Source organism: Pelodiscus sinensis, chromosome 16 (assembly GCF_049634645.1).
Source record: "Pelodiscus sinensis isolate JC-2024 chromosome 16, ASM4963464v1, whole genome shotgun sequence".
Classification (NCBI taxonomy): Eukaryota; Metazoa; Chordata; order Testudines; family Trionychidae; genus Pelodiscus; species Pelodiscus sinensis.
The window spans coordinates 39,226,237-39,245,848 of record NC_134726.1 but is presented as its reverse complement, the minus strand read 5'-3'; the positions used below and the strand labels follow the sequence as shown (position 1 = coordinate 39,245,848).

Below are 19,612 nucleotides of genomic sequence, written 5' to 3'. Positions count from 1 at the left end.
TTGCCTGCTAAGTATCTCTGCTGTCCACTGCTACCTTGCCCCCTGGGCCACTTCCCCAGGAAGCTGCTCTGTCCGGCCCTCTCGCTGACGGTCAAGTTCGCCCCACACCCTGTCCCGGATTCTGCTACTTATTCGTAGTCTATCCTGGCTGGTACTCAGCTGCTGGGCCTGGGTTGCAATCAGCTCTGAAGTCCAGCTCACACCCGGAGCTGCCCAAGGTGCCGCTGTCCTTCCCCGTCAATTCCTAGGTCTGGCTGGGTTGCGCTCCAGTGAGGAACTGCCAGGCCCTGGCCCTGCAGCTTCTTTTATATCAGCTTGCTAGGTCCTGATTGGCTGCCGGAAAAGCAGCCACTCTAGTCTGCCAGGAGGACCTCTTTTCTGCTCTTCTCCCCGGAGTGGGTTGCAGCAACGCCTCCAGCCTGCAGCTTCGGGGTGTGGGCCTAATCCACCCGTCACACACAGTCTTAAAAAACACACAGAATCAACCTCAGGGAAAGTGCTATTTTCATAAGGACTTTTTAGACTTTCTAACATGCCCAGAGTTCTCTGGCTGACGTGAAAATCTGCCCCCACCCATCACATTTTTTTATTAGTCAGAACTAGACACATGACGGTGAATAAAATCCAGGCAAGCCCAGCAGAGAGCAGGTTTCTGGTGCTCTGGTCCACCTGCCTCCTCCCGTCCCGTGCTGGTGTTGAAGCTGAAATCAAAGGTCTACACTCATGCTTGCCTCTCACCACTGCTAGCACTGGTCAGAGCGGAACCGGTGAAAGAACCAGTGGAACGTTTGGGGGAAGGGCAGGCATGCCTAGGGCGGACCCTCCTGCCATGAGGAATGGGCATAAACTTTCTCCACCGTCAAGTTACTCCATCAGCGCCCTTCCTCTGAAGCATCTGGCATTGGACCCGTCAGACATTCAGCTAGTTAGACCTGCTCTGATCTGCAATGGCAAACCCTACGGCAGCTCTGACGTCCATACGATCACAACCCATGCACGTGAGGGTGCACAATTAGGGATGCGTGTTTCACTTTAGCCTCAGCACTTCTTGACATAAGATCCTTAATCACGCACCCTGGGGACCGGAGGACTATTGTTTTGGGCACTGAATTTGGTGTAAAAGGTTTCATATTTGTACAATTAAACAAGCTCACACCAGCCCTGGGTTGCATACTTTTGCCTGGAAACGTTCTTCCCAGATCGCATTCCACAGCCATTTGAATAGAGGTTAAAAAATAGGCACAATAAAGGGGCATATTCAGATTAGGGGAAAACTTGTCCAACTAGCAGGGGGCAGTCCTAAAAGGCATTCTTGCCAAGTCAACCTTGACGCCACGGTAAGATCTGTGAACAGAAGCGGTTACACAATTTAGACCAGTTGTGAAGATTCCACGGCATTTAAAAAACATGAAGGCTACGTCTACACTGGCATGATTTTCCGAAAATGCTTTTCATGGAAAACTTTTCCGTTAAAAGCATTTTCAGAAAAGCGCGTCTAGATTGGCAGGATGCTTTTCCGCAAAAAAGCCCCGATGGCCATTTTCACGATCGGGGCTTTTTTGCGGAAAACAGTACTATGCTGTCTACACTGGCCCTTTTGCGCAAAGTCTTTCAGAAAAAGACTTTTGCCCGAACGGGAGCAGCATAGGAGTATTTCCGGAAAAGCACTGACAATCTTACATGAGATCGTCAGTGCTTTTCTGGAAATTCAAGCGGCCAGTGTAGACAGCTGGCAAGTTTTTCCAGAAAAGCGGCTGATTTTCTGGAAAAACTTGCCAGTCTAGACACAGCCAAAAAGATGTTTTAACATCGTTTAAACAATACCTGTATTCCCTTGTGATTTTCACGGCTGAGGAGAATGCAATGAACAAGCCAACAACATAAAGAGTAAAAAGCAAATCAAAGGGGTTTAATTTGCTCTGTTTTAATGGTCTCAAGTATTATTAGAAAATCAATACAACGCGTCGCCCAACTATCTCCTTAATGGTGAGAGTGGCAGGCCTTTTCTTTCGCTGCTGGCCACACCAACATTGCTAATAACTGAAGCTTGCAGGACCCCCCCATCCCATTTCATCTAGTGTGTATACTGAATTTGTGGTGCCACATCACTTTTTGGACAGCGGATAATGCGGTTATACATACAGGATGACTTTCCTGAAAGACCAGGCTTAGGGCACATCTAAACTTACTGGGGTTTTTTTTTGAAATAGGATATGCAAATTCCCGCAGAATTTGCATATCTTCTTCTGATCTCACTTTCGAAAGAGGATCTTTCGAAAGTGAAAGTAGTCTGGACGAGGTTTTTTCCGGGAAAAAAACCCTTTTTCGAAAAAAACCTCCTTTTTAAGGAAGAGTGTTTTTTTCAAAAACGGGTTTTTTTCCCCAAAAAACCCCCACACCCAGACTACTTTCACTTTCGAAAGATCCTCTTTTGAGAGTGAGATCGGAATTTGCATGTCCTCTTTTGAAAATTCTACATAGTCTAGACATAGCCCCAGTGTTTAGCAAAACCAGATGGGAGAAAGCCCTTCCAAGCAAGAGCCTGCAATAATAGACCACAGACCACAGATGACCACTCCTCGAGGTGACTTGGCTTTCTCTCTCATTGTGCTCATGTTCCCATGTCGGAGCGAGTCTGAAAAGTCCTTTAACGTATTTTTAATGCCCTCTTGATGCTCATGTTCTCTCTCTGGTTTATAACTAAATCACTGCAAATGTTGTCACACAAATAAAAAAGCCCTTAACCATCATCATCCAATCCAATCTGTCATCGTTAATTTACTGTACCCGACACTACCTCGTGCCAGCTGATGTTCCCATCAATCAAGGTGTCCCAGGAAGTGGCTGGCAAGCGATAAGGAAAATTGGCAAAGCATGCAATGCAAGCTTCTCTCCAGGCCTGTTTCAGAACTCTTTATTAAGGGATACTTACAGCTGGAGTGAGTCTGGAGGAAGCCCATAGAAAGGCACGTGGTGATCAGCAAGTAAGAACTCTGTCTGCTAAGCAGGACAGAGGGGCTATAGGTTGCTGAAAAAAGGCATGTTGACGAGCATTTTAACATGTCTTCCCTAGTGTGCAGCGCTCCGTGTTGCTCTGCATAGGCAATGCTTTCCACAGCATCGCAAACCATAAGCCTGAAACTTTGTCTTATTGATTTGTGCTGCCCAGAAAGAGGCAGGATCAAGCAGCCCTAATGCAAATCGATTGGTGGATTCTTTTTATCCCTTATCATTTTAAATGCAATGACAGGCCTCTTGCCAGCTGCATGACAATTAGCGGCACGGAGCATTCCTGTGACCTTTCCGGACACCCTAGGAAGGCTCTTGCGGAACAGACGGGCGAGTTAGCGATTTCGGTCTGAAATCACATTTTCGGTCCCTAGCAAATCTACCTTGTAAGGATGCATGGAAGAAAGACAGGAGGTCCTCATGGACTCGCACACTGAAATGAGATTCTTCCGATTTATTTCTGATCTATATGCTCGACACATCCAGGACTGAACGTTAATGTGATCCCATTGAACCGTCAACAAATCCAAGAGCAGGAGGAAGATCGTTAATTACGCTAGGTCTGACGTGTAGGACAGTGTTACTCATCTGCAGCACGGTAGTCAACCAGCGCCAAGGAAAGCTGCGTTCTTTTCCTCGTGGCTGTGCAGGCAAGTTACATGTAGGAGCATGATGAGACACGGCACATCCAAGCAGAGAAATAACAAGGCCACGGACAACAGCTGTGTCATTTAGACCGAGGTCCACTCGAGCAGCCGTTTCATTTCACGCCCAAGGGCAGGAGAAATTACAGCTCTCCAGGTGTCACACACCTCATAGAATCATAGAACCATAGAGCTGGAAGAGACCTCAGAAGGTCAAGTCCAGCCCCCTGCTCCAGGCAGGACCAATCCCAACTAAATCAACCCGGCCAGGGCTTTGTCAAGCCGAGACTTCAACACCTCTAGGGATGGAGACTCCACTACTTCCCTAGGGAACCATCCCAGTGCTTCACCACCCTCCCAGTAAAATAGTTTTTCCTAATATCCAACCTGGACCTCTCCCACCACAACTTGAGCCCATTGCTCCTTGTTCTGCCATCTGTCACTACTGAGAACAGCCTCTCTCCAGCCTCTTTGGAACCTCCCTTCAGGAAGTTGCAGGCTGCTCTCAAATCCCCCCTCACTCTTCGCTTCTGCAGACTAAACAGACCCAAGTCCCTCAGCCTCTCCTCATAGGTCATAACCTCCAGGAGGCTCCGACGAGGATGAGAAACAAGGAGGAGACCAAGTCAGCTCCCATTCTGGAGAACCCTGGGGGCATTGCCAGCCACAAAATTAACGATTCTCCCCTAGGAAGCTCTTATATACCCACGGGAAATACAGCAGAAAGACGCCCACAGACTGCACTGGCTTCGGAGCAGGTCTCGTGTGTTGCGGGACTCTCTCGTCCCCCACCTGCCCAGAGGATCCCCACATCAGTTGCAGCTGCGCCTCCCCTCCCTTCCCCAATCCACAGTACAGGTTAAACCTCGACAATCCAGGACTCTCTGGTCCAGCAACACCCATGGCCCAGCAGGACCAGATATTGCTGGTCCAGAAAGCCTATCTAGCCAGGCTGAGGGCTGAGCTGGCAGTGGGAGTGCAGTCCTGGTGGCAGCGAGGCTGGCATGGAGGGGAGCACAGCCCCAGCTGGGTGGGCACAGCAGGAAGCGCAGCCCCGCCCGGGCTGAAAGCAATGGGACCGGCACAGAGGAGCTCAGCTCCAGCCAACAGGGGCAGGAGTGCAGCCCCACCAGGACCAACGCAGCGGGAAGTGGAGCCCCAGGCGGGCTGGAGGCAACAGGCTGGAAGCCGGGAGAGCAGCTGGACTGGCACCACTGGCGGTGAGGAGTCTGGCCCCGGCAGGGGTGGGGGCAGCGGGACCGGCGACAGGGCCGGAGGGGGAGCCTTGACCTCCCCTGATCCGGCAAACTCTGTGGTCCGGGACCACTCAGGTCCTGAGGGTGCCGGACCAGCAAGGACAGAGTGATGGAGCTGAAAGGGACCTCGACAGCTCATCGAGTCCTCCCGGCAGGACCCAGCCCCACCGAGATCATCCCTGACGTGTTCGTTTAAGCTGCTCTTAGCTATCTCCTGTGATGGAGATTCCACAACCTCCCTAGAACTATTTTTTTGTAAGTTTCCAGAGCTAAGATTTGATAGTTTTCGAGTTTCTTCTGTGTCCAAACAGATCAGTTCTGTGTCCCAGGACGCTTAACGTAACGAGGCTAGCACGTATCCATTTGTAACAGCCACCAATCAGAAACTGGCTTCAGCGCAAGTGTCCCTGGTATGAGGCCAGACACCCATAAGCCTGGGGGCTGGAGAGGTGAACCCACCGAGCCGGTGCGGCTTGCATTCCAAGCAGGACAATACCTCTCACACCGATGCCACGTAAAATCCGAAAGAGGAGGAGACAGCAGGTCAGAGCCAAGTACGGTCAAAGAAAACACCACGAGGCAAGTAGCCAGAAAAGGGCTGGGTCGCTGCCCGGCATGACCACGCCTCTGGTTTTTATATTACATCAGAGACCTGACCGAAATCAATAGGCTCCGAGCTCACAGCTGGGTTTGACATTTCACCATTCGATACATTACAAAATATCCTTTAACATCGTGCTTTGCTTCTTCCGCTGGAAACGTTGGTTTTCTTCTAGAAAATCCGCCTCCCAGGTAGAGACAAAAAGAAAATTCAGACGATCAGGAAACCTGCTTGTAACACATCCAGGGAACCAGCGGCAGTTTGCTTTTCTCTATTCCCACCATGACCTTTCACAGAATCCTACAGTTGGCAGAGACCTCAGGAGGCACCGAGTCCAGCCCCCTGCCCAAACCAGGAAGGACCCAACTCAATCAGCCCCGCCAGGGCTGTGTCATGCTGGGACTTAAACACCTCTAGGGATGGAGATTCCACCCCCTCCCTGGGGAACCCATCCCAGCGCTTCCCCACCCGCCTCGGGAAATCGTTTTTCCTAATCTCCAACCTAGACCTCCCCCACTTTTGGCACAGGAGTCCTGCAGAAATTGCTCTTAGACTTTTTAAGAATCGATGAATCCGATCAACTTGCCATAGCAAACGTCCATTGTGTTCAGGAAAGATTGGAAAGTCTCCCGGGATTCCATATGGCTCTAGAATCACCCGAATACAAGGGCCCCCCATGGGCCAGATCCAACCTCGTACAAGCCCGATCTGCCTACACGCGTTTTTCTTCTGTTGCCAGCCGGCGGATCACCCTGCCCGCATGCTGAAACGCCGCAGCCTGGAGAGGGGGTCGGGACCTGCGAGCTATCCAACTGCACCACCTCCGCATCCAGCTACAGCCAAGCCCCACACACTGCTCAGAGCAAGGAGGAGAGGGGCAGCTGCGGCTGGCCTGGGGCTTCTCTGCAAGAGGGGGGCGCTGGATGCTTCTGGGGGTGGGGCTTGTGGCTCCAGTCAAGGGAGGGGCAGGGGGTTTCTCACGGCTCTGGCCATGGGGGGAGGCTGCAGGTGGAAGGAATGGAGCCGGGAGGGGGATGTGGACTCCAGCCCCCGCCCACGCACCTAGGCCTGTAACCTGCCCAGAAACCAACTAACAAGGAGGTCCCCGGGCTGCTGGAGTGGGCATGCAATTTAAAAGGGCCAGGCCAAGTTCCCGGTTGCTGTGATCATGGCCGTGACTGGGGCCCCCGGACTGTTTTAAATCGCCCAGTCCCCTGGGCAATCGCCCCCTTCCTCTTCTCCCTCCCCGCCCCCATCAGGAAGCCTGGCTAAGCCAGACTAAGTCACCCATGGGGCAAGGCTCCTGGTGCACGTTCCAGCTCCAGGAACCGCGGGGACCTTCGAGGGAGGTTAGGCAGCACGTGAGCGGCGATTCAGCGGAAAGCCCGTCTCCTCTGGGAGGTGCTGAGCACAAGTCTGAGTTGGGAGCAGCACAGCAAGCGGCGCCCGGTCCCGCAGCACTAACGGAGCAGCTGGGAGGACACAGGGATCTTGCGGAATGATCAGGTTTTCTTCCCCCTTCTTTTGCCCCACACAGTCACCAATGCGCAGGGTGTGTTCGCATCCAGGGACGGGAACATGCCCCCGCCCACAACGCTGCAAAGAAGCTTTTGGATGGGACTAAGAACTGGCAAGGCCCAGTGAAGGAACAAATGCTGCAGAAGAGAGTCCGGATGCTGCCAAGTCAGCGTGTCACGCCAGGGTCCAGCAGAGAGGAGTGAGGGGGGATTTGATTGCAGCCTTCAACGCCCTGAAGGGAGGTTCCACGGAGACTGGAGAGAGGCTGGAGAGAGGCTGTTCTCAGTGGGGGCAGGTGGCAGAATGAGGCGCAATGGGCTCAAGTTGCAGTGGGGGAGGTCTAGGTTGGATATTAGGAAAAACGATTTCCCGAGGCGGGTGGGGAAGCGCTGGGCTGGGTTCCCGAGGGAGGAGGTGGAGTCTCCATCCCTAGAGGTGTTTAAATCCCGGCTTGACTAAGCCCTGGCTGAGATGATTGAGCTGAGGTTGGTCCTGCTTTGGGCAGGGGGTTGGACTCGACCGCCTGAGGTCTCTGCCAGCCCTGGGATTCTAGGATTCTCTGATACGTCTCCGGGGCCTCTCTCCGAAGAGGGACTTTCCTCCCTTCCGGCTCTTCCCGCCAGACGCATTAGGCCGTTTTCCACTGCACTTGGCCTGCACATTTTGTACAAAGGCACCACAACCAATGCAACCTGCACTGCCGCTTGGCCTTGCCAATCAGTCTACTGCCCAATTAATTTAGTTCCAGATCTTAACATGCGAGACTGCGTCATGGTGCAGGCTCGAGCAACTGTTCTGCACCCCAAGCAAGAGGGAAGGGAAGTGCTAGCTCCAGTATTAAAGGGTGACTCATTAGCTTGCGGAGAGGGACCTGTCGCTCTGACAAGAATTCTGTCTGCATTTTCTGTCAGTTAACAATTTCATACAACATGCCCATTAAGGATCAATTTCTAACAAGTGTCAATTCACAGGAACCTCATCCTCTCAAAGATGAAAGAGTTCCCTATCCTAAATATGTTGCATCATATACAGGAGATTCCCAAAATAGGAAACGGAACGGGTGCAGATTAATTTAAGGATTCCTCTCTGAGTTAGGTCTCCAACACAATTATATCAATGTCTTAGTTTATAAATTACTCTAGGTAATGAAGCTGTCCACACAGACTACAGATAAAAGAGACTAACAAAACTCAGAGCAAAATTGCGATTTCAAACAACACTTCCATTGTTCTGACATCAAGTGTGTGTTCGGCCATCAAAGGGCATGACCTTTGTCTTTCTTAAATGAAAAGAAAGCATGTAACGATTTGGTCCTGCCCTGAGGGCAGGAGACTGGACTTGATGACCTCTTGAGGTCCTTTCCAGTCCTTTGATTCTGGGATTTCCTTTTCCTGCTACACGTATATACATTCTGGCAACCATAAAAATTGTCGAATCCCAAATCCTTACACAGATCTAACCTCAGAAGTTGAGAACGAAACGATAAAGCCGAGTTTATTATAAAGCGATGTGTGTAAGACACAGAGAAGCTGCCAACAATTAAAACCAAACCAAAACACACAACTTGATTGGCACACAGCTTCATGCCTCCTGTAACCTGTAGATCTGTGGCTCTGAATTGAACGGTCAGCAGCGCACAAACTACTACACACCAAAGCTATCCAAAACTTTACTTTGCTGAAATGCTTTTCTAGATGAACTGCAAATGACACTGTTAGCATAAAGAACCTGCGCCTGTATCTCAGCCGCACAGCTAGCTTCTCCAATGGGTGACCAACCCATGGTGCCCCCAGAAAAAGTTAAAACCAGACACCCGCGCGGCTGTCTTTTCAGTTTAAATTACAATATTCTAGGGAAGCGACGGGGCTAACGTGTGCAATGAATGAGAAATAACTCCCATCAGTCCCCAGTGGGGAATGTATAGCTGATGCCCTCCAGTACAACACCATGCCCACGCTACACACTGGATCTATATCTTCTGCAGCCTTCCCATCTCATTTGTGAAATAATCCACTGCAGTTGGCTCCACAAATCTGAACGGCTATTTGCAACACACGAAGGGGGGTCGACACGCACAGCGTCCCCGAGTCTGCAGGGTCTAAGTGGTTCTGTTCAGATCAAATGGGATTCACAGTATGCTTTACTAATGACAACCCTTAATACCCACAGAGGCTAAGTGCTCTTGTGAAGACAAACATTAGCACTCCTGGGCCAAACAATAGCGATCGGAAGCTCTCTTTGAAGCAACTTGCAGAATTTAATTAAAGGTTGTCGAGTAAAAACCGTATTGAGTGTCCTCGGTGCCTAGTTAAAATTCAGACGGGCTGCGTGCTCTGATGGAGAAAAGGCGGGCGTACCAGCACAGCTCCACAGCCATCACTCACGGCTGAAGCAAAATTGAGCCAAGGGCTCGCTGCAGCGTACCACTCAGCTGTCGGAAAGGGGGCGATCACCAGGGGCTTGGGCGATCTACACCCGCAACGATCTGTTGAGTCCTGCGCGGAGGCAAAATTGGTATCCACATCCACACCTGCAAAAAATGAGCTGCAGTTATCTGCAGCCCTGGCAGTGGAGGTGGATCCCCGGGGATGTAAAGCAGATATCCGCGGATTTGCAGGGCTCTAAAGATCAGGCCTCAGTCTCACTAACTCGAGGCTGGGATGTTGTACATGTGTCACCCACATGCCTGCTGGTGCGGTGCATGGTCCAATCTAGTGGCACTAGGGATGTAAAAGTGTAGTCGATAAGCAAAAGCTTATCGGTTAATACTATACATTACACACATTCCCCCAGTACATTTTTTAGCAGGCTGGCCAGCAGCACAGCTCTGTCATTGCTTGTGATGGGTCTGGGACCTACCCCTGCTGCGGCTTGGCATTTCAAATGTATTAGGAGCTGGGCGGGCAGGCAGCCAGCTCAGTTCAGGTTTACGCCGGGTCCAGGAGCTCAGGCCACCCCCTAGACGGGGATGCCGCCACCCCTGGCCCCCCGCAAAAAAACAGCTTCAAGTCTCTGAAGTGAGTTGTAATTAAATGCAGAAGAAATCACTTCCCCCCACAAGCCGCGTGCACGGCTCTGGGTGCGAGGGACGCAGGCGGGCTGCCCCCACGAGCAAACAAGGCCCCACCCCATGGCTACACAGACAGGAAGGGGGACGGGGCACAGCCTGGGTCTGAAGCGGAGCTCTCACTGATATTCCCTCCCTCCCTCCTCGCTAACGCGAGGCAGGCAGGAAATGCTGTTTCGCCACAGGGCTCCAGGAGGCCCACCCAGCGCTGGCTCTGAGGGTATCGGAGAAAACTCGAATCACCTCAAATTTCTGCCGCAGTTCCTCATTTCCTTCTTCTCCCTCCGGCGGCACGGGGACGTTGAAGTACTCCCCCTCCTCTTGGCTCAGCAGTTTGAACCTAGGTGGACGGAGCAAGAACAGCACATTCAGGAAGGCAGGCCTGAGCCGCGGACACTAAGCACAGACGCCTGGAGCCAGAGTTCACCGGGACCGTAAGGGCCGGCGAGTCTCAGCTCCCGCCAAGCGGCAGGACTCGCTGGGCCTGAGCCATCCAAGACAGCACGATCCAGCCCCTTTCTGGCGTGGCTGGTAACACAACGGTCCTGCTCCGGGCTCACGCCTACGATGATCCCCGTGGTTGGAAAGAGCCCAGCACTTTATACTTACACTGCCCCCATCCGCGGCTACCCAGCGGTGCCCCCGGCCCACCACGCAGGCCGGCAGTGTTCTCTCTAACCCAAGCTGGCATCCTCTGAGGCTTGGCTGCCCCCCACTCCCTCCATGCACACAGACAACAGCACCGTGCTCTTCAACAGGGCCCCTTCATGGGGGGAGGGCTTGCCCAGCGGTAGAGACACCCAGAGCCACTGGAGCCAGGTCTAACCGAGGGCCCCGCTCAAAGTCCACTGAAGTCAATCTTCCCATTCCACGTCCCCTCGCATGCGGGTGCCCAGACACATCGGACGGTGCCACAGGGCGGCTCGTTAATCTTTCCACTGACTTCAACGGGCGCTGAACCCTGCCAACCCCGGCACTGAACCCTGGGGTGGCACCCGCAGGAAAGTCCCCCAACCCCAATGACCCCAATGCTGGCACTGCTGTCCCTATCTCCTCCGGGGGGCGGGGGCAGGACCAGGCCAGCGGCCTGTCGCCGTAGCAACCCGGGAGGCCGGATGCTAGCGCTGCTGCAGAGGGATATGGAGGGCCTGCCGGTGGGTGTGCTCCGGCGTGTTGTTCTGCTGCATAGTCTGGGAACCTGTGCTCCCTGCAAGCGGCCTGCAGGCAATGCAGGACCCAGAGGCGCCCGAGCACATGCTGAAGCCTCTGAAGTCGGGCTGGGAAGTGACCAGGCCAGGGCTGGGTGCAGGGATGCAAATGGGATGCAGATGGTGAGGGATGCAAATGGCTGAGACCTGCCTCCCCAGCCTGAAGCCAGCTACCCACCCACTCAAGTGTCAGTAGCTCCGCATGCCCATTACCCCCCGAAACCCGCCGTTTCCTCTGCACCAACGCTCCCTAACAACTTCTCCATCCGTGTGCGGAATAAATTGAGTGCGCACTGACACATGTGTGAATGTGCACCACAAGTAGAAAAAAAACCCTCACTGTGGGCGCTCTGCTAATCAGCTGGGTGGTGCTGGACTCTCTCCTGAGAGGCTGCAGAAGTGCCCAGCTTTCAGGGAACACTGCTCGGCGCCCCACTCAAAGCCAGCTTCCACCGCCTCTGAGAACAGTGTGGCAGCACGTCGGGGTTCCCCCGCCTCCTGCACCCCCGTAGTGGCACGAACAGACTCCCTCAGCCGGTAGAACAGAGGGAGTTTATTGCTTCTCCAGGATCCAGCACAGCACAGATGGAATCTGGTTACAGGAGCTGGGGCTAGGAGGCCTCAGGGGCCCCCCCTTTAGATGGGGGGGTGTCTGGGCCCTACAATCCCAGCCCCCCTTCCTAGCCCCTTCTCCCCTGCTTCCCTGACAGAAACTGACTCTCTTCCAGACCTGCCCACCAGACAGGGGTTGGTCTCCGCCTTCCTGCCTTTGTCTCCCTGGGAGGCGACCTGTCGGACAGGTCGGGAGCCCCTTGCCTAGTGACTCATCCACAGTCCTGCTGGGCCGTGCTACAAATAGCCACCAGTGGAGTCACGCACTGCCCAAGCCCAGCAACCAGCAAGGCCCCCCCATACCACACTGGGTTATAGAGCAGACCGCGCCCCCACGACGTTCACACAGCCCCAGCCAGCAAGGGGAAAGCAAACATTTTCACAAAACTGGGGTGGTAGCGGGAGGGAGCTTAACCAGCAAGAAGAGAGATCACGGAGCTGTCATTCAGACTGGAGGGGTTTTAGCGAGCCCGGGCATCTCCCCAGCAGCCAGCTGGATGCTCCGTGGGGAGGTTTGCGTCTATAGTGAAGGAACGAAGTGGCATTTGCATAATACAGGGAAGGACCCCTCCTCCTCCATGCGCTGCCGCTGCGTAGCTATGAAACATGCAGCAGCGCCTTCTCTCGAGCCACATGCGCCGGCAAGGAAAATGACTTCAATCTCCAGCTACGTGATTTTTAACAGTGGGAAGCGATGTCTCGTGCGTTCTCTGGCACTAGACGGGGCCATGGCCCGCTCCCAGCACACACTATGCTGCGGGGGACTCCACCCTGGAGGGATCTGACCTGTAGTTTCCTTGCAGGAGAGAGACCCGGTCTCACTTCCGGCACATGGGAAGGGAGTGAGGCCCTGGGGGCCTGACCAGGGCTTCATGGGATGGGACCCCTAGCTCCTGTTCTCATCTTTGCATGCAGCCCCTACCCCTGCGCTTCCCCAGTTGCACGAGGAAGCTTTTAACATCGCTGATGCTCGCCTGGCCCCGAGCGAGAGGCGGGGAGTTGGGACGACTGATTCATGAGCAGAAACACCTGCCAGGCGCAGGGACTAATGCAGCTGGCTGCTCCGCTGAACAGCCAGGCGCGCCGCGAGCGAGGTGCGTTACCCAACACGGAGCAGCACGGAGCGGGGTGGGGCTGGGGCTGGCATTTCCGGGAGCTGCTCTGGATGCCCCGTTCAAGCCGACAGAATCTTTCTCCAGAAACCCAGATTCCCAAGGTGGAAAAGGGGGTGTCCCACTCCTCAGCCTTAACCAGGGCAGGGATCTGCTTAATATTTACCAGGATTCTTGACACTCTCTCTGCCCTTCTGCAGACATCAAGTGGGATCGTGGACAAGACAGGGGATTAAGAAGCATGTCCAGGCGTATTTTTCTGGCATGCCCCCCCAGTTGGAAAGAACAGATGACAGTTGTAGGACAGCTCAGAGGGGGCGCTGTGTTAGTCTGAACCTTTACAAAAATGAGTAGTCCGGTAGCGCCTTAGAGGCTAACCAATACACAGTTATATCGCATGAGCTTCCGTGGGCAGAGGAAGTGGGTTTGGCCCACGAAAGCTCACGAGACAGACTACTCGATTTTTAAAGTTGTAGACCACATGTCAATTCTCCTGCTTTCTAACCCTTCCGTCTCTAACCATTCCGAGTTAAATCAGAAATATAACCCATCCACTTAGGAAGGAACTATCAATTTCACACATACAGAATGGGAAGCGACGGTCTGGGAAGCAGTACGGCAGAAAGGGATCTAGGGGTTATAATGGACCACAAGTTAAAAATGAGTCAGCAGTGTGATGCTGTTGCAAAGAAAGCAAACATGATTCTGGGATGTATTAACAGGTGTGTTGTGAGCAACACACGAGAAGTCATTCTTCCGCTCTACTCTGCACTGGTTAGACCTCAATTGGAGTATTGTGTCCAGTTCTGGGCACCACATTTCAAGAAAGATGTGGAAAAATTGGAGAGGGTCCATAGAAGAGCAATGAGAATGATTAAAGGTCTAGAGAACATGAGCTATGAGAGACGGCTGAAGGAATTGGGTTTGTTTAGTTTAGAAAAGAGAAGATTGAGGGGGGGACATGAGAGCTGTTTTCAGGTATCTAAAAGGGTGTCATAAGGAGGAGGGAGAAAACTTGTTCATCTTGGCCTCTGAGGATAGGACAAGGAGTAATGGGCTTAAACTGCAGCAAGGGAGGTTTAGGTTGGACATTAGGAAAAACTTCCTAACTGTCAGGGTGGTCAGACACTGGAATAAGTTGCCCAGGGAGGTTGTGGAATCCCCATCTGTGGAGAGATTTAAGAGCAGGTTAGATAAATGTCTATCAGGGATGGTCTAGACAGTATTTGGCCCTGCCATGACGGCAGGGGACTGGACTCGATGACCTCTCGAGGTCCCTTCCAGTTCTAGAATTCTATGATTCCCTCTGTCTAGCCACACGGCAGTTTCTTCAAGGAAAAAGGGGAGGATCCAGAGGAGCTCTTTGCCTCCTTTAATAAGCGCTCCCGCGTGGCTTTTGGCTTCCAAGACACGCACAATAGCAGTGGAAATGACTCTCTTTCACAAGGTAAGGTAACAGATCTCTCACGCCTCAGAGACTACAAAAGGAAATTAAAACGGCATGAAACCTGGTGGGGGAGATAACAGGGAAATGAACAGACCCCACGATTTGTACGAACCCAGCGTGTTCATCTTTCGTACGGTTACAAGTGACAATAATGACACGCTTTGGGCAGGAGTTCTCATTTTGTCGAAGGAAACCTCTAATCATCGTTTCTGCTGGGCCACGGGCTGCAGCCGCCGTCATAATTCTTCTCTACTCTCTCTGGACTAGCGGCCGCGCTGGCTCTCCGTGGCCCGCGTGCTTTGGGATCCACACAGCGGCTCCGTGCTGGGTAAGCAAAGCTGAGAGGCGACGGTGAAAATCACCCCAGATCACACTCCCATTGCTCCCTGGCAACCCAACACAGCTGCTGTTTTGAAACCTGGGTGCTAACTGGGACACATGCTGGAATTTGAGACTGTGAATTCCGCGCCGGCTCATTTTGATATGGGCCTTGCCAAGGGAGGCCAAATTGTGCTTCGTGAGTCACATGTGTCTCTTTCACAGTGAAAGAACGGCTCCTGGAGTCTCCCACATCTCCACCCATTCTCCATCTACTACACGGGACTGGGGCTTGGGGCTTCTGCCCTGCGGCAGGGCGGTGGGGTTAGGGGCTTCTGCCAGAGATGATTGGTGCCTGCTGAGACGGGGGTGGGGGGGCACATTTTAAAGGTTTGCTCCACCCCCAACAGCTTGAGTCATGCCCCCCATGCACCTCAGAATCCCCTCCCTACAGTCCCCAGGTCATAGATCAGAGAGTAGAACTGGAAGGGCTCTCGAGAGGTCATCAAGTCCAGTCCCCTGCACTCACGGCAGGACCAAGCACCATCTAGATCATCCCTGGCAGGTGTCTGTCCAACCTGCTCTGAAATATCTCCAGGGATGGAGATTCCACAACCTCCCTAGGCAACTTATCCCAGTGTTTCACCCCCCTGACAGGGAGGAAGTTTTTCCAAATGTCCAACCTAAACCTCCCTTGCTACAATTTCAGCCCATTGCTTCTTGTCCTGTCCTCAGAGGCCAAGGAGAACAAGTTTTCTCCCTCTTCCTTGTAACACCCTTTTAGGTACTTGAAAACCACTATCATGTCCCCTCTCAGTCTTCTCTCTTCTAAACTAAACAAGCCCAATTCTTTCAGTCTTCAGTCTAGCTCATGTTCTCTAGACCTTTCATCATTCTTGTTGCTCTTCTCTGGACCTTCTCCAATTTCTCCACATCTTTCTTGACTTGTGTCAAGAAAGGTTGGGTCAGAACTAGACACAATACTCCAATCAGCACGGAGTAGAGCGGAAGAATGTTGTGAGCAAGACACGAGAAGTCACTCCTGTTAATGCAGCCCAGAATCACATTTCCTTTTTTTCCAACAGTGTCACATTGTTGACACAGATTTAGCTTGTGATCCACTATGATTCCACCATCCCTTTCTGGCGTACTCCTTCCTAGACAGTCGCTTCCCATTCTGTGTGTGTGAAACGGATTGTTCCTTCCTAAGAGGAGCACTTTGCATTTGTCCTTATTAAACTTCATCCTATTTACCTCACACCCTTTCTCTAGTTTGTCCAGATCCTTTTGAATTATGATCCTGTCCTCCAAAGCACTTGCAACCCTTCCTAGCTTGGTATCATCTGCAAACTTAATAAGCATACTCTCTATGCCATCACCCAAATCGTTGATGAAGATATTGAACAGAACCGGTCCCAAAACAGACCCCTGTGGAACTTCACTTGTTATGCCCTTCCAGCATGACTGTGAACCATTAATAACTACTCTCTGAGGGTATGTCTACAGTACAGCATTAATTCGGGTTAACTTAATTCGAAATATTTAATTCAAAGTAAGCTAATTCAAATTAATGCATCTACACACAAAACTATTTTGAAATACCGTTTTGCTATTTCGAAATAGCGCGTCCACACTGAGTGGACCCTGAACCAAAGTTAAGGCTGGCCAGAACCAGTGCCGGCAGGGCATCAGGTTAGGACTTACTGTGTGGGGCTGCCGCCTGAAGCTAACTGAGCTCCGTGCTTAAAGGGACCCTACCCCCACCCCGGACAGACAGTTCTCAGGGTTCCCCACTTGCTTGTCTACCTCAATGAGGGACAGCAAAGCAGTCCTGTCTTTGAGTGCCCACACTCAGGACACCACAGCACTCGGTCACATGGAGCCAGAGCTGCCCCTGGGAGAAGAAGGTCATGTGAGACCATGTCAAATGCCTTGCTAAAGTCTAGGTATACCACAACCACTGCTTCTCCCTTAGCCACAAGGCTTGGTATCCTATCAAAGAAAGCTATCCGATTGGTTTGACATGATTTGTTCTTTACAAATCCATGCTGGCTGTTACCTGTCACCTTATTATCTTCCAGATGTTTGCAGATGGATTCCTTAATTACTTGCTCCATTATCTTCCCTGGCACAGAAGTGAAACTGACTGCTCTGTAGTTCCCTGGGTTGTTCTTATTTCCCTTTTTACAGATGGACACTAGATTTTCCCTTTTCCAGTCTTCTGGAATCTCTCCCGAATTCCATGACTTTTCAAAGATTAGAGCTGAAGGCTCGGATACTTCCTCTACCAGTTCCTTGAGTATCCTGGGATGCATTTCATCAGGGTCTGGTGACTTGCAGACATCTAACTTCTCTAAGTAATTTTTAACTTGTTCTTTTGTTTTAACTTCTAACCGTACCCCATTTCCACTAGCATTCACTATGTTAGGCAACCTGTCACCATCCATCTTCTTAACAAAAACTGAACGAAAGAAGCCATTAAGCCTTCTTAACACCTTGAGGTGTTAGCCCAGGGGTGGGTAATAGTTTTCATTGGGTGGGGCACTGCAAGATTTTGGTAAGTGGTCAAGGGCCGCACTTTTGTGGATGCCCTGGACCCCAGCAGACACCTCCCGCCAGGCTGATGCCCCGGGCCCTGCCAGGTGCAAGCAGGATCTCAAACTTCCGAAGACTGTCGTAGGCAGCTTGGGCCGTCACTAAGTTTGGCTGCCGCATCTATACAACTGAGAAACCCTCAGAGCTCACAACCCGCCAGAGCCCAAATGTGAAACACAACAAGAGTGGTCAATAAAAAAAAACCCTTAGAACGAAGGGGATACAATGTAAGTAACCCAGTGAACAGGACGGAAAAAGTGGTGGGAATTTCCCCCTTCACTTAATCGTGGATGCAAATTGTGGCCAACAATGAGAGAGGCGCACGGGGGACTTTAGCTGACTCCCCCTTCAAGATGTGTGAGCAGTCTGGTAAATCCCGCCCCCCCCCCCCCCCCCGAATGACAAGTTAGCCAGACCGTTCCTCCCGGGTACCAGGTGACGTTGCTGCGTGCAGAGCTCTGTGGCTTTAGGACAAATGGAGTCTTACCATCCGTCGACGCCCGCTTTCTGCAGCTCAGAAATTCCAAATGACAAAGACCCCATAAAATCATTTCTGCTGGTCAGATCCCAGTCCCAAATCTCCACCGACAACCTTCTGTCTTTGTCTGACTCTTTCAGCTGACTGCAAGAAAGGAAGGGAAGAAGCAAAATGTCTGTAGTGGGAGTTATCTCCAGAATTCCACATGCTCCGCGCGTGCATTCAATAAATACATGAATATGAAATGAAGTGATGGTCTTCGGGGACAATGCGTCCCTTTAATGTTTCATTTGCTGATAGCGCACATTTCATGCGGCGAATGTAAAGTTCTTTCATGGAAATGCAAGACTTTGATCCGGGCACGGAGCAGAAGTTAAAGCATTTCCGAGACATTTGTGATGACAGGGGGGAAAAAAAAGTTATTTGCCATTGAATCAGCTGAATATTTCAGAGGATTAACGCACAGCAAAACACATTTGCAATCATCCTGGAGACGAGAGCGGCTACTTTTCAATATTAAATAGGTGTTACTCACAATTTAAAAGTCTCATTCCACTCAGGGTTCAGAGAGCACTTTATAGTTTTGGTCTTCTGTTTGCTTTCGCTTTTCGGGTCGGGGATTAGTTTAAGTTTCACATAAGGGTCTGACAAGCCATTAGGGTCCATAGGAACTAGATTTTTAGCATCTCTTACTAGGGAAAAAAAATAAAAGAGTAAATGCAATGTGGAAAATACAAAAATATCTGCAACCCTGCTCAGCTTCCGTAAAAATATTTCTGTTGCATTATGCTTATGACATTGCATACATGACTGACATGGCATTGAAACACTCACCAAAATGGCGCTAAGAGAGACATTTATCAAAATAGGAATTGCTAATACAAAGCAAATACACCTGCAATGAACATCTGCAATCTCCCTCTCTTCCCTTGTCTGGTTAAGAACAGCCCAGATCACAACAGTGGTCCGTGTAGTCCAGCATCTTGTCCTGAATGCTGCAAGCTTCAGGTAGAAGAAGCATGCAGCAGCTGATATGGAATAATCTGCCACCTACATTAAGCCTTATCCAGCTTTCGAATCGTTAGAGATTGGCTAAAGTCCTGAAGCACCAGGTTTAACTTCCCTTTTCAGAACTTTCATTAGCAATAACTATTAGCTAGCTGTGGCTATTCTTGCCATCCACATCAATATATAATCCACACCGGAATTTTGCTAAATCCTTAGCCTCAATGACTTCATGTGGCAATGAGTCCCACATGCCAACTCTACGTCACCTTTCAGAGGAAGGATTTCATTTTATTATTGTTTTGCTTAAATAGCAACACCCAGGAGTCCGGCAGGTTGAAGGGCAGTGCAGGTCAGTGGTCACAGTTCACACAAGTGGGCCAGCTGCCAGGAGACGCAAGCCAAGGGGAAGGCAGAGCAAGGCTGCTGGTAGGCTCAGGTGAGGCAGCAAGGCAGTCGAGTATGGTCTAAGTAGCAACCAGAAGGCAGGGCCAGACAGGAAGCAGGCAATGTATATATGGTCACCAGCCAATCAGAGTCAAGACCATGTGGCCAATAGGAAGCAGGACATGGAACCCCGGAAAGTTAGCCCACCGGGTCTATGAATTCCCTGGTACATCAATGAGTTGGTGTGAGACAAGGGCCCAGGCCGCTTCCCGAGAACGTGATGGACTTAAGTACAAGCCTGGGGTCTGACATTCAGACACAATACGAGGATTCCCTGCCAACAGTCTAAATAAAA

General features: G+C 51.4%; 1 protein-coding gene across 2 annotated transcripts in view; it reads right to left on the bottom strand.

The window, feature by feature from the left end:
* Nucleotides 1-19,612, bottom strand: part of PRKCB (protein kinase C beta) — a 246,309-nt gene that overhangs the window by 63,365 nt on the left and 163,332 nt on the right. For both annotated transcript variants that reach the window (XM_075899914.1, XM_075899913.1), the window contains exons 6-8: nt 18,401-18,557; nt 17,875-18,009; nt 10,339-10,435 (exon numbers count right to left, since the gene is read on the bottom strand). In XM_075899914.1, the coding sequence (XP_075756029.1) occupies nt 10,339-10,435; nt 17,875-18,009; nt 18,401-18,557 (389 nt within the window). The remainder of the gene's footprint in view (nt 1-10,338; nt 10,436-17,874; nt 18,010-18,400; nt 18,558-19,612) is intronic.